Here is a 14,818-nt window from a genome sequence, read left to right on the forward strand (position 1 = left end):
TCGGGTAAGTAATAGAGATGCAAGCAGCTCTTTGATGAAAGTTTGTAACAGTCACTGTTCTGTAGTAGGGTTGTTTCTAATGAACTGCGTTAACAAAAGAATCTCTGTGATAAAAACAGTAATGCACTCAGCTATCCATAAAATACGGGTCTGTGGTCTACACAGTATTCGTTCTTTGCACGCACATTAACCTCTGTGCTACTTTATGAAGAGTCAAAACTGCCACTAGACAAAATTCTGATTTCTCTCGCTAGCAGGAACATTAAGCACAAGGAACTCTGCTGCAGGTGTAAGTTATCCCTAAACAAATCGCCCCTACTGAGGTCAGCATCCCCAACCCCCATATCAGCGCCCAGGGCGGCCGCACAGGTGGCACTGCCCGGAAGCCGGCCTTGGTTTGGAGAGCTACTGCAAGGGTGTTGATGAGAGCTACCAGTAGCTCTTGAGCTCCTGTTTGGACACCTGCACTTGTCATCCTCTCACAATTTGGTTGATTTTGTGAAAATTAGGGACATAAACTTTAACGTGAATAAGTGTGTGGGACTGTGGGTATGTCGGTCGGGCTCCTGTCTGATAGGTGAATGTACGTGCCCATTAGTGGGAGGCCGTGGAGTGTTATGAAGGCACTGACAGCCAATGGCAGCATAGCCCCGCCCCCTCCTCACAGGGCTGCGCTCGCGCCGCTCCGTGCTGAGCTCACTTGTCTGTCTGCACTGAGGACGAAGAATGGCGCGGAAGGTGCTCGCTGTCTTGTTGCCTTTGCTGCTGCTCTGCGCCGGCGTCATAGGGATCTTGCTGCTCTGCATCCCCACTAAAGACATCAAGAACCCCCCCAATTTCAAGGTAAGGGGGATCCGAGCATGCACTGGCTGTGAACACCCGTGGGGTGAAGTTCTCAAACTTCGTGGCTTCTTTTATCCTGCGTGGAGTTCGTGACAGGCGTGAGCCCGCGGGGCTATGAGGTGATTAGTCTGCAGCGCCTTCATTAGTCACTGAAGTGAACCACAAGTGCTCCCAGAAGCGGCTGCGCGGGTCCAAGGAGAAGTCACTCCAGACAGCCCAGGTGGTTCTGCTCGCACCTCCCAAGGAGGGGGTGCCGCCAGTGTGGCCAGTGAGCTCATTGAAGTTAATGGGTGTGAGTAGTCGTTGTAGAGAAAGTGTTTCATTGCAGGTGGCCCGCTTTAAGTCTAAGAGAGAAACGTTTTGCATGAACCCGGCGGCGCCTGGAAGCTCCATTAACGTTAACACAGCGCTATACAAACCTCTAGTAATCGAGCGCAACGCACAACGGGGAGGGTGGGAACGATTTCAGTCTTAAACTGAAGGCGAGTTGAAATGTGCGCACGCGTGTGGGAATAACTTTGCTTTCTGGTGCTTGAAGTTTTACTGCTTTAACTAGAGCAGCAGAACGTCTTGTGCCATAAAGCAAATGAAAACGGGACAGTCTGCACTACACGCTGTACCAATTTGTTTACTTTCGAGTTTATTATAGCCCTGTGTTCACACGCGCGTGGAAGTTTTTTTCTTTTTTAAGCCCGTGGTGGGACGTAACTCGATTACTGGATACAGATGTTTTAGAGCGCTTTTATGATGGTGTATTGCGCTCTGGATCTGCGAAAACGGGTACATTTATTTTTGGGCTCGTGCTTGCGAAAGATAGTTGCTGAATGTTTTGAACCCAAACTCCCACCGCGAGCGGGTGCATTTCATGGAAACGGTGGAAAACGTTTGCCTTTTTCGGGGAGATGTTGGTTGAAAGTTGGCTCGCATCTGAACGTCTGTGTGTACAGCATGACTTCAGGGCAACTAACTGACTGTGGCAGAACAAGTTAATAATTAAACCAGTCAGATATAATCCTTCCTAATAAACACGTGGGTTGCTTGATAGATTTGGGGGATAATTTCACCCATTTCGGCTAGATTTGCCGTCCGCTCCCACCACCATCTTGGGAGACCCGAGGTGGTGGGGGCGCACTGTGAACGTGCCCTCACTTTACTGTTCATCTGCGGTAATAAATCGCGGTACAACTAGTTTTAAGGACCAGCGCCTAGAAGCAGTGCGGTTTGCTCAGAGCGCTATAAGTTTATTTACACACTATCACATTGGTGCAGCATCCATTTCCTTCCAGTCCCCTGGCAGTAGGTCTGGAACTGGGTGGGCTCGTTCGAGAGTCGTCTTATGATGCTTGCTTGTGTGTGCGCCTCTGCAGTTCTTAAAGAATGATAATGGGCCGTCTGCATTAAACGTGCCTTGAAGGCGAGTGAGGAAGTGAAAATGTTGCCCCCCCCTGGAAGGCGAGTGCTTAAGTTAAGATTTTGCCCCCCCCTGGAAACATTTCTGCGGATGCCCATGGGAACAGCTGCGCTCCTCTTGGAGGGGACCGCGGTTCCTGCTGCTGGCGCATCTCAGCGCCCAATAAGGCAGGGGCTGGGGCAGTCACAAGTCCTGGCCTCCCTGGCCTAGTCCAGGAGGGGGCGGTGAAAGGGAACTCACAGAAGATCTGAAGTGCCTAGGGTACGGCTATAACTGTAGATTGGCTGCCAGGGGCGGCCTTAGGCATGTGCAAGCTGTGCACCTGCACAGGGCCACCAAACCCCAGGGGCCGCCACGCCAATATATATCCTTAATATAATAATCCTCTGAGGATGGATACATATATGCGTGGCGGCCCCTGGCCGGGATTTGTTGTCCTCCGGCTCTGTTCCACTTCCAAACACCCTGACCCCCCCCACCCCTCCCGGTGCTCCTCTTCCGGGGCCCCTTACCTACGCTCCCTGCCCAGGGCCGCCATGAGCCTAGAGCTGCCCCTGCATGGCCTGACTGGGACAGAAAATAGACCTGGACACCGAAAAAAGCGCCCACCATTAGTGAACCCGGCCGCCAAAAGAAGAGGCCCATAATCTGCAAATAAGGTCTGTTTCGAATTTATAAAGCCACCCTGTGTGAGGTGTTTTCCAAGATTTGGGAGACGGCATGTACTTGCTGCAGGCAGTAAAAACAAACCCAGCAGACCATTAAAACAGGGTCACACACTGACCTGCCCGAGCAGCCCTACTGGCAATGCTGACTGCCCTAAGGGTGCGGCGGACCCTCCTGGCTGTGGGTTGGGAGGCTGGGTCGGAATCCATGGCAGGCTGGTGGGGCATGGGCAGAGTCCGTTATATGTGAAGCCGTTGGAGGCCATTATCCCTGGCAGGCTGCTACTTTTGGGGTGGTGCCAGGCTGCAGCCATACCAGCTTTCAGAAGCACATGTCTGGGCTGCTGAGGAATCAAACCAGCCCGACTCTGCTATGCAGAGCTCGAAATGTTCTGAGCGACTGACGTAATCGGCCCGTGGGTGTCTCCAGGGTACCCCAGCTCAGTGTCTTAGTCAAGGGTGCTGAGTTAAGAGGCGCGGCCAAGAAGACAATCGTCCAGGGATGGTAAATTCAAAGAGCTGGAATGCTTCAGCTGAAGTGCAAGGCAGTGATTCTCCTGGGCTATGAAACTGAGTGTGGGGCAGACAACTAAGCAAGCCACATTGCCAGGGTGCCTGCTTGCCTGAAAGAAATGTAAACCTGCACAACTGGTCAGTCTGCAAATGTAAAGGGAGCTTGGAAGCTGGTATTGGCTTTAATTCATGGATTCACTTAAAGCTTCTTGATAATTAGGGATGGATAATATATTTCGATTTGCTGACAGAATTTTGGCCACTCCACATTACGCTTGTAATTTGGAGTTCCGGCCAAATTCCGTCAACTGCCCAGTGGTGGAGATTTTTCTCGTGTGAGGCTCGAAAATGGTACGTTGGCTGTGGCGGCTCACCGAGGGAGTGCTGAGGCCATTGGGGAGGGACAGGGTGGGCGGTAGTAAACTCCGGTATACGGAGGTCAGTAAGTAAGTAAATGAATAAAACAATTTACATTGCGCCACTGCATCGCCCGGCGATGCAGTGGCGCATTGTAAATTATTTATTTACTTCGTTCTGCCGTATGCCGGAGTTTACTACCCTCCTCCCTGCCACCCCACAGCACTCCCTCGACAAGCTGCCACTGTCAATTGGTGGTTGAGATTTGACATCCCCCCCCCCCCCCAGCCTGATTTTTGGTCACTAGGAGGGCCCCCTGTAAGATTTGTCCAACTCGGGCAGTGACAGCTGTTCGTGGTCAGAAAGCTGCAACTCATGTAGGCCATCTACTAGGCAGCAACAATAAAATCAACTCAAGAATCTAGGCCGACTGACATGGTGCCGTTTGTGATGAGTTTTCAGCGCAGAATGAGCTCCTGGTGCTGAATTACAGCCCGAGCAGTGCAACATGCCTATTTCCTTTGATTCGTGGAATCTTGCTGAGTTTTTTGTAAACTCCACGGAGAGGAACCCTTAACCTATTTACATACATCTACATCTGACTAGGCCCTCTCACCCTAACTGCAACCTTACGGCAAGGAACAAAAGATCTCCGATAAAAAGCCCCTTTAAGGGTGCCCGTTGGGCATTGCAGCGCCGGCCCAACGAGGAGCAGGCTCAAATGATGAAGCATGACACCTAGCTTGCTGGGTGTGTGAGAGCCCTAGCTCCGAAAGGAGGAATTCCCCCTCCTCCTTTATTTTAAGGCCCCTGTTTGACATAAGCAACCATATATACTTATCTTGCTGGCGTTTTTGTGAATAATATTTCACAGAGGAACTGTGTACTCTTTCTTTGTTGCATGGCTTCCTTCTGACACACATTTATTATTGCACTTCATTGAAACCTCTGTTTGTTTAAATACAGCACTTGTACCTGCACAGATTCAATGAAACTTCTTTTTAATTTGGAGATCCCAATGGAACTGGCCAGACTAGCAAAATTTGCACACCATTTGAAAGAACTTATAAGTAAAGACTCAGCCAAGAATTAGAGTCCAAAAACAGTTTAAAATTATTCAATATACATCTAATTTATCTCTCTTAATGTTGTGTACTGTAGACTTGTTAAAAGAAATTATACAATTAAGTTTTCTTCACGATCGAAGAAGGTGTGTTGATGGAGACATCCTGCCCAGTGCTTTTGTAACAATTTTCATTAATTGAAATAATAAATACATACATTCATTCATTCATTCACACATTTATTTTTAAGGGGTCATATAAGGTAGCAACAAGCTAAGCTCTAAAGTGTGTTTTTACAATACAGCAATAAAACCAGTTGCACTGTGTACAATTTGGGTATATTTTGGAAGAATTTGTATCTTAAACCTTTTTAGGTGTTTTGTAGCAGCCTTTCTTCTATGGTGTGTAATGCAAGTTTAAAATGATTGTCCCAGACTGAGCCCTTGTAGCACTGAACATGCACAAGCCACTATTCTCCACTTAACCTACCAGGATTCAATTATTTGGCTCTCTGGTGCAGTGCATTAAAAAATGGAGGTTTCATAATGTACAATAGTGCATTTCCCACTGATTAACTTAACTTGCATTTCATTTTAATTTAAGATGTGCGTTATTTTGTATGTAGTTACTTGAAGGTAAAAGACTGAAAAAAGTTACTGTATATGTTGTTTTGTAGCCATGCCTTTCATCACGCCCCCAGGCTCACTCACCCGCCCCCATTGCATGCAGCATCCCAGTCCCCAAGCATTTTTTTTTTTGGTAAACCTTTATTGGTACTTTAGTCAGTTACAATCAAACGCATTTCAGACCAGTATGGTCAGCCATCAAGACAGAAGCGGTTAAAACAAATGATTAGTCCATTGCAGTCCAAGGATCCGCTCCTCAAATACTCGGTTGTAACACAGGAGAGCATTATTACCATAAGGTAACAGGATTAAAGAAGGTTTCTTTTTAGTTTAAAATAGAAAAAACAGGATCTGTAGCGTTACACTTAAGACATAACAAATCAAGGGATATTCAATAGGCAGGATATTCACAGTCAGAAATACTGTAGGTAAGGAGTTTGCGTTCCAAGACATAAACAGGATATCAATAAGCAGTGCGGTTCTCCCACCAAAACAGTTCCGGACCGTAGTAAGCAGAGCATTTAAAAATCCACCCTCATTGTCTAAAATAAGAAGAACATGCGGAGAGTTATCTCCACGCAGATCCCAAGAAAAGGGAGAGAGAGGAGAAAAGGAAAGACAAGCCAAGAGCAACAAAAATAAAGAAGGCCATAGAAACGAAAAAGAAAGGAAGAAAATCAATAACACCCATCCCCCCACCCTGCACCCCTGCATGTGGCTACGGCCTACCCCCCAGCAGCGTGCCTGTCACCCGGTATATGAACCCGAAATATAGAAGAGAGAATAAGAGAAAGACTATAACACACTCAAAGGTAAAGAAAGAAGGAGGAGAAAGGAAAGAAGTTAACCAATACCCCACGATAGGAGAAGAAATTATGTGGGGGGTTCCCGTTGCGGGTTAAACCGAATGCCCCCCCCCCCCACCGCCACACAGTGTTTCAACTATTACTGAAAAAGAGCCATAACATCGGGAGCACCCACATAAACAGGATAGTAGTAGTCGCTCAGTATTCTCAAACCACACGGTGAAGATGGAAATCTCCCCATACAGCAACAATGGCGCCCAGAGCTCCCACAGACCCACCAGACTCGATTCACAAATTACGCCGTTCATGTAATACAAGGTTGGGCTAGAGAAGTTCTAGCTGGAGCACGCAAGCCAGTCTGGGAGAAACCAGAGTCAGTGCGATGTCCCACGGCGCGGTTCACTCAGCTGCCGTCCATCTTCACACACAGAGCCAATTATTCTTTCGCCAATCTCAACAAAACTACCAGGGAGTCACTTAAAAGACCACAGTCTCATCTCAGCCACCGTGGAGTCTCCTCCACCCCCGGCCCCTTCACGTGGAATTGTTGCATGTGCCTCACAAAAAGGGACTCGCATATCTGGTGCCGGCTTCAAGTTGGTCATCCGGTCCAAAAGCCACCGGGAACATCCTCACGCCACGTACAGAATGTGACCCTTCAGCACACATTGGGGTATGCAGTCACTACCCCCCGGTCGTTAATCCACACAGCCATCGCCATGACCAGTTAGTACCCATCGAGGCGCCACATCCATAGGAATTGCCTCATAGGCGCAGCTCATACAAGCTTCGAAGTCGCCGACCCCCGCCAGATAGAAAAGCGTAGTTCATCTGAGCCTCTACAGTAGTGCACCGCACGAATGCCGTCCTCACTCCCCGCTGAAAGGCATATGTGTTCCCCCATAGCCCAAGAAATATCTTAGCAGCGTTTTACCTCCATCGGCTTCGGTGTACTGGAGCGTGGGCTACGGACTAGTGCAATCAGGCCAAGCACTGCACTGCCAAAGAAAAAAAGAGCAATTTCCACTGTCCCGTCTCCGATGAGGTGCATTGGGGGGGGGGGGCGCTGCATAGAGGGACGGTCAATCCCATAGGTAGCAGGCTCCGATGTTCACGCGCTGGGAATAAGCTGTCGGGGGACAGGCTGACCTCCATTGCGGGCGGCCGGCGTCTTCCGGGTCCGTGTGGCCGCTGTTATTCAACTGGCGGCCGGATTCAGTGCAGCTTGAGGTCCCGGCTGCTGGCATTGGGCAGGCCGCACCGTGCAAAGGACCACATCTCCGTCGCCGGAGCTCAAAATTTCCCCAAAGTCAGACGCCCCGTCTCAGCGCCCCTTCCGACGCACCAGAACTCCGAGTATGTGTGGGACAAGTGGCCAGTTCGGGCGGTGAGGGAAGAAGGCCGGCGGAGCCGGGACCCCGAGCGGCCATCTTGGTCGCCGGTCCGGCCCCAAGCATTTTTAAAGAACTTCGACCACTACTTTACCCTCTTTTTATGGCCTGGCTTGACAGCTCAGCTGTTGCCAAACACATGTGTGAGCACCACCAGGATAGTGGCCTTGGCTCCGCCCACATGTGAGGAACTAGAAGTACATATTTTGATTGCGCAGAAGTTGTGTGCTTCCACAAACAAACATGATTGCCTCCACACATTTGTGATCATTGTATTTGCCCTGCTGCCTGAGCTTGAAGTTTCTGGGGCAGACACATGACATCATGCTATTAATATGTCTTGGATAACTAGATAATTGATGGTGTTTTCTGCGGGAGCAGCACAGCTGGGAGAAGGGCAGTGATTGAAGTACGTGGGTGTTTAGGTCTGGCTCGACAGTGCAACTGTTGTGTGTATTCTACAGTTCTATGCGTGCACATATATGCCCATGCATTCCCATGCTATTTACTTGCAATGCGGCACATTAGCTTACTGCCTTCCCGTAAAGCCACATCTATTGGCAATGATTGTTTGTTGGTTGGTCTCTTCCCCCCCCCCCCCCAAATACAAAAGGGGGTCCCCCTCCTTAACCGTTGCTGAGCCCACACAGGAATCACCGAGCGGGTTCACGCACATTTGTCTTTTGCGTCTGTCAGCAGATGTAGAGTTTCCCCGAGCTCGTGGCCGAAGGGGGGGGGGGCGGGGTCGTAGAGACTGACCGCATGCCCCCACCCCGCCTGTTTCCAAGGGCTGATTTCAGTTGTCTCCACCGGAAGCATGACACTCCGGCCTGCTTTCATTTTAAGTTACTCTGTTTCTGTCACGGTAACCCCCCCCCCCCCCCCCCCCCACCCCCCCACCGTCGGTACCGGGCTTTCAGCTCATTCCCACGTAGTGTTTTTAACTTTACAGCGACTTCTTGTCGCAAGGTTTCAGCTAAAGACACACAGTAACCAGGGTAAAGTAAACGCCCCATGTTGATGTACCCATGAACATCAAAGCCCCCTTTCTCCCAGTGGGGTTCCCTGCCCTTGCGTGGCATCACGTGGGTCGAAGCCACCTCGCCGCGGTACAACCCATATGAACAATGTGGGGTACACCGCCCTTCGAGGGGTCGCGAACATCAAAGCTACCCTGCCAGCACCCATATCCCATAGCACAGTGGGGCACCCCGGCCTGGCCTCGGTTGGGGCTGCACTAAGCAGAGGAACAGACAACGCCAACATTCCATAGTGGAGTGCCCTGACCTCGGCAGGGGTCACATACATCAGAGCCCCCCTCGCTAACACCCACATTCCACAGTAGGGGGCGCAGGTCTTATTCTGGAGTCTTGAAGTGTCAGAAGCCCGCCAACGCTACATAGCTGGGCACCCTGACCTCGGCTGACCGTCGCCATGAACACCCGCATTCCGTAAGGAGCCAGCCGTGCCCGCGTTGTCTGGAGAGGCTTGCGTTGTCTGGAGAGGCTTGCGTTGTCTGGAGAGGCTTGCGTTGTCTGGAGAGGCCCGCGTTGTCTGGAGAGGCCCGCGTTGTCTGGAGAGGCCCGCGTTGTCTGGAGAGGCCCGCGTTGTCTGGAGAGGCCCGCGTTGTCTGGAGAGGCCCGCGTTGCCCGGAGAGGCGCGCGTTGCGCTGTTGATAGCATCTCCAAGTCCTGCCTGGTGTCTTCACTCACAATGCATGTTGACCAAGGCTTCGCTTTCGGTGTTTAACAAAGAGCAGGCCCGCCCTCTCCGGAGGCGCGGGGCTCCCAGCTCTGCTGAGCGCATTCTTGGCAGAGGCCTCCCCCGTTCCTCCAGAGAACACGGCGTCCGGGGGTTGTCCTGGCATCCCCGTCGCCGGCTCCAGCCTCGTGCTGCCATGAGTAAGGTCTCCCTTCAGGTCAGGTCAGGCCAGGCCAGGCTCCCAATGGCCGCAAATAGGATTTATACAATTTCTACTGATGAATCCATTGGACCCCTCTGGCGGTCTATACAACGCCCGCTCACCGGCTAGGGTTTTACGTGGGCCGGGGCCTCCCAGAAGTTAATTAAACCCCTCCGGTTCCCAGTCCGGCACCATATTCATGTCCTTAACCTACAAATACAATTCCTTAAAGTCTTGCATGTCAGCGATACAGTCCTTGTTTGCATTTCAAATGTTTAATTTCATCCTGCATTCTCTAAGAGTATTTGTTTTTTCACTGTGTTCTTTCTATTGTATTTTTCTTGCAGCATAAGACTCTTGTATGAGGCATACGTCGGAGAGAGTGTCCTCCAGGTGTCTGAGTGAGGTCGGGGTGTGGGCGAGCGGGAGAGAGCTCTGAAGTTGAGCAGGCAGCGCTGGGTCTGTTTGTGAGGCCTTGTTGCCAAACCGTGTGGACACAGGCGAGTCTACAGGTTTTACCATCCGTCTCTTAATGCGCACACCTGCGCGTGAAAGGTCATCTTTGATATCTCCCCCTCCCCAAATACCCCAGCCACCCCCCTGGGCTCTTGTACAGCGCATCCCCTTTGCCTACAAGAATGTGGGCTCTACATTTCCAAAACCGTGAAAGCTGCCAGAAGCCCTTGTATGCCTTTTGTGACCCTATAATTCGTTCTGGACTTTTTGGTAACCGTGTGCATTTTGGGACTTGTAGGTTGTATCTTTTTAAAGTCCAATGTTTCGCTTAATCAATACTTAAGCTATATCAGGTCCTACTGACCCCGCCCCACAGCTTTGCGTCCCACATCACTGTTCAATACATATTCTTTTGCATTTGAACCACGGTGCGGATTCCGTGAAAGCCAGCCTGGAAAGGCTATGGAAGAAGGCCTGGCGGGAAGGAGGCTTTGAGGGAGGTCACAAGGCATGCACGTGCAGCTGCGTGAATCTGTCCTGATGCACTATGTAGTGCTGAGGCTGCTCCACAGGCAGGATACGCCTGCATATGGGAAGATGTGGTGAACCCGAATGTAGTGGCAGGTCTCTCGTCTCTCAGTCGTTTGGGGAGATGGGCAGCCTAAGTAGGGTCTGTGGTCATGCTCTGACGTCAGTCTGCGCTCTGCTTATTAGGCCTCATCAATAAGTCTTGCATTATTTAAAGCGGTAGCAGCCGTCCAGGGGATATGTCCATCACCCTACATGCTGCGGTGAGTGGAAGAGGTGTTGTGCGCTTGACTGCTCTAAAGCGATCTAATGCTTTTAGATTGTGCTTCCTGTGCATCACTATGCATTATTCGTGCTCTCATTATTCTACGTCATTTAGTTTGGGATTATTCATTTAATCTCTTGCTTTCGGAGTACTTTACTCGAGGGACACTTTATTAGTTTCAGATAGGGTTTGTGTGCTTCTGTGTTTTCATGTCCTGAAACACCATTATTACAGAACTAGATTATGTAAGAACAATGCATTTCATAGTTAAAAATGTGCACATATAAATGTACGAAAGTGTTATCAAATACCAAGCTTCCATATAGTTCCAGGGCAAGTAAAACAGAAAGATGGGCACGCGCGGTAGATGCTCTCGGAGCAGCGCTGCTTCCGCTCTGAATCGTGCCCCTGGCTTCCTTCGTCCTTATGTATTGATTATTTGCCAAGTGTCGATACCAGAGACACAATATGGGCCAGATATCCCCAAAGCCCAAAGGTGGCTGAGTTAAAGTAAGCCACAACAAATCTGCTTGGAGGGACCTTGTCCAGGGCCCGCTCCTGTCCGGTGGTTCTGCCCTTTCCATAGGCAGTACTCGGAGTCTTGGCCACAACTCGGGTGTTTTCCAGGGTTTAGCGTCAAGCTCCCTGCAGACTGGCTTACTGTAGCTCTAAGGGTCTCCTCTCTTTATTAAATCGTGAATCTGAAGGTCCGCATTCTGCTTCTCCCATAGCCTAATTCAGAAGGTCGAGGGCTATAGCAGGAGCGGCCCATGCAGGTAAGAGCGGTGGGGCGGTGGGGGATTCGACAGACGACCATGAGGGAAAATTAAATAATTTCCCCACATCTGTCGCAATCCACCCGGCCTCACCGCTGTTACCAGCACAGGCCACTGCTGGGTTATAGTCTGGCCTGGTTGTCAATGCGGACTACTTTAGATTCTGCTACTAGAGGTGAATTCCTTCCTTCATCCAATAAGCTGTACAGGAAGTTATTACCTGGGCACGACAGTTGCATGCTCCCCGCCAGCTGTGCCTCTTGGAGGGAGGCCAGCACTATCTTGCAGTGCTCTACATTAAGTGCTTCTTTCGCTCTAGTCTAGACCCACACCTCCAGTTAAAGTGTTACACCCCTCCAGCCTCTTTCTCCAGCACTGCTCTTGCTGGCCTCCTCACTGTCCTTTAGCAGAGAAGCAGGCCTTTTAAGCAATTCTTATTAAAAATATTTTTATTGATTTTTGTACACAATATAAAACAAACCATAAACAATCAAGGTATGCAATAGAGCCAATCAGTCGCATTGGATACATTATATCGCCATAAGACCATTCCTGAACCTCAAGAATTACGTAAGGTGTCTGCCCATCGAGACCCCCCTCCCGCCTCACTCTTTGTTGCAGTCAAGCCTCGGTCCCTCAAGCCCTCTATTTGTTTAGTGGGAACTGCCTCCTTGCCGTGTCTCAGCTTCACGGTGCCTGTCCATGTACCTGGGATCGTTGATCTATCTCCCCATCCATGCCATAATATGTTCTCCATTTTTCCCATATTCTTTTGAATTTTTGGGGGCAACCCCAAGCTTTATATGTAACCCTCTCCGCTGCCATGTAAAGGTCCATCCCCGTCTGCCTATTAAGCAGTTCTAATGTGGAATTTGTTGTAACCTTTCCTTCCTTGACCCAGAGAGTTCTCGTCCGGTTGTGTCCTCTGAATCAGAAGCTTAACATTAGCCATATGGAATATCAAGACATTAGCCAAAATAGTTCTCCAGCCTCTCTAAAAAGTGCATCCCTAGACACGTGTTTTAGGATAGTTCTCCTTCTCTAGTACCATGATACATTGGGGCGAACTGAGTGCTGGGATGTGCGGCAGGGTGCTCCCACCCTCTTTTTGTATGAAAAGACTCCATTGAGCTAATGAGCTGACAAGCTCTGGCTGATGCACCTGTGCCCAGGGAGTGGCACAGAGACCTGAGTAGACTTTGGGGGGCATTTCCAACACACTCCACATAATGTGTTGCTCCCTACTGAAGGACAACTATCCCAAAATACATGTTTAGAGATGCACAGCAGTGGCTGCACCAACAAGGGTGACAAACTAAGACTGTCACTGAAGTAGGTGTTATCATGCACTGAATTTACCATGATGCCTCGGGGCAAACTCGGTGCTGGGATATGAGGCAGTGTGCTCCCACCCTCCTTTTTTTTTTTTTTTATCTCCTTGTCATTTGTTGTAGGTGGCATCCTAAGCTAATAGTGAAGATTATGCCTAGACATGAGTCCAGTCCTCGCCTCACTGGGCAATAGTACGCACGTTTCATTCTATTGACCTGGCCCAAATAGACAGAAACTGGCCACTTCTGTGTCATTCTGGAGGGTACCTTTCCTGGCCGTGTGGGGGTACATCCCATGAAGAGCATGGTTAGTACTGATTTTCTTACAGTGGGCTTAATATGATGGATAGGAATTCGGCCGAGCGGTTGCCAGTGGGTGAGAAAATTTCATGCTTTCCATCCATCTGCATGTGTGTTGTCCTGCTCCTCATGGGATTAGCTCATCCTGAACTATCAGACAAGGCCCTCTTCAAAAGGGAAGCAACGGGAATCACTTGGGACATTTTATTATGGAAGTGACTTTGGGTCTAATGTAAAATTGGTGAACAGGTTACACCATCGCAAATGAGAGGGAGCACCCTTTCCGCCAAACCTTTGGTTCGCCATCCTCGTTTATTCTGTGGACGAGGTCCACATTGGCTCCATCGATTGAATATTTCCTGAGATGGCCTGATGGAGTAGGGGCCTTCGGAGGAAGGACCTTACACCATCTGCTCTATTTGATGTGGGAGTTTGTTTTTGAAAAAAAAACTTTTGAAAATGTGCCTGCTGTCCATCATGGCTGATGGCATAGTCTATCAAACTTGTCTGATATTGACAGGTACCTTCATCGTGGCGGTTCCTGTCAATGTAGAGAGTTGCCCACAGGACCGGCAGACAACTCTAAATTTGGCAGGTGGCTGTCGCACAGGGTGGCGCAGGTGTTGTCCTCTGCCACCCAGATTAAGGAAACTCCATCCGCCAAACTCTAAATCGCACCTTTTGTCTGCTGTTGGGAACAATATAGTTCAGATGTCATTTTGCACATAGGAGAGAAGGTTGGACCTCTGAGCTAGGCATTGTTGCTCGATGGCTTCGCCTTTCCTATCCTGGATCATTTGCATGATATCCATGGTTCCATTTGCACCCTCGCTCACAGCTACTTGTAGGTCAAACTGCGGCTGGTGAAGATCTGTGTGGTGGGTGAAAGGAGATAAAGTGTTGTAATGCCTCTGGGCTTGTGTCTAAATGTTTCAATTGTCCGTAGACCGGGTGAAGGGTCATCACAGTATACCTGTTATTTCCTGTGTGCTAGGACGAGGTGGAGTGTGACAACTCTGATCTATAAGTGGTAAGGGGTCGACCGCAAACCTGGTGGGAAGGGGTTTGCAGTTTTTCCTAGTCCCTCGTTTTTTTTTTTTTCTTGGGATGACTGGCAATAAGACTGTAAGAATCAACTGCACTCAGTTTTAACAAGTATTTATTACATTTTTATGCAAATTTACCAACAAATCGGTATGTTTGCTTGTGAATTTTATGTGTATCAGCGGTTGCGCCGCTCTTTTATGCTTAAAATAAATTAAATAAAAGTAAATTTCAAAGTAGTCCCTCGGTTGGTCAATGCACCCTGGTTCTGAGGTAAGTAAAATCTTGCTGTTTGGAAGAGATTAACATCCAGACAGTGTCTGAAGTGCTTTTAAAGTTTATTTGCATGTGGTAGAACCATGGCATGCATTTTGCATGTGTGGATGGGGTTGCTTTCCTTCTGTGGTGATGGTGTTTGGATGGTCGTTGTACTTCTCCATTGTTTTCTGTTCATTACACATGGATGGCAATCAAGCTTAGCATATGGTTCCCCTGGCTTTTCCTTTAATACCCCAGACGCTGCCTTTGTTAACCCTTGT

At 49.4% G+C, this 14,818-nt stretch overlaps 1 protein-coding gene across 1 annotated transcript in view; it reads left to right on the forward strand.

Annotated features, from left to right (window-relative positions):
- Positions 1 to 666: 666 nt before the first annotated feature.
- ENTPD2 (ectonucleoside triphosphate diphosphohydrolase 2) overlaps positions 667 to 14,818 on the forward strand; it is a 267,411-nt gene continuing 253,259 nt past the window's right edge. Inside the window, exon 1 of the mRNA XM_086921154.1 lies at positions 667 to 843. Within this exon, the coding sequence (XP_086777280.1) occupies positions 727 to 843 (117 nt within the window). The 5' untranslated portion in view covers positions 667 to 726. The remainder of the gene's footprint in view (positions 844 to 14,818) is intronic.

The sequence above is a fragment of the Lissotriton vulgaris genome, chromosome 5 (genome assembly GCF_964263255.1).
Source record: "Lissotriton vulgaris chromosome 5, aLisVul1.2, whole genome shotgun sequence".
Taxonomy (NCBI): Eukaryota; Metazoa; Chordata; class Amphibia; order Caudata; family Salamandridae; genus Lissotriton; species Lissotriton vulgaris.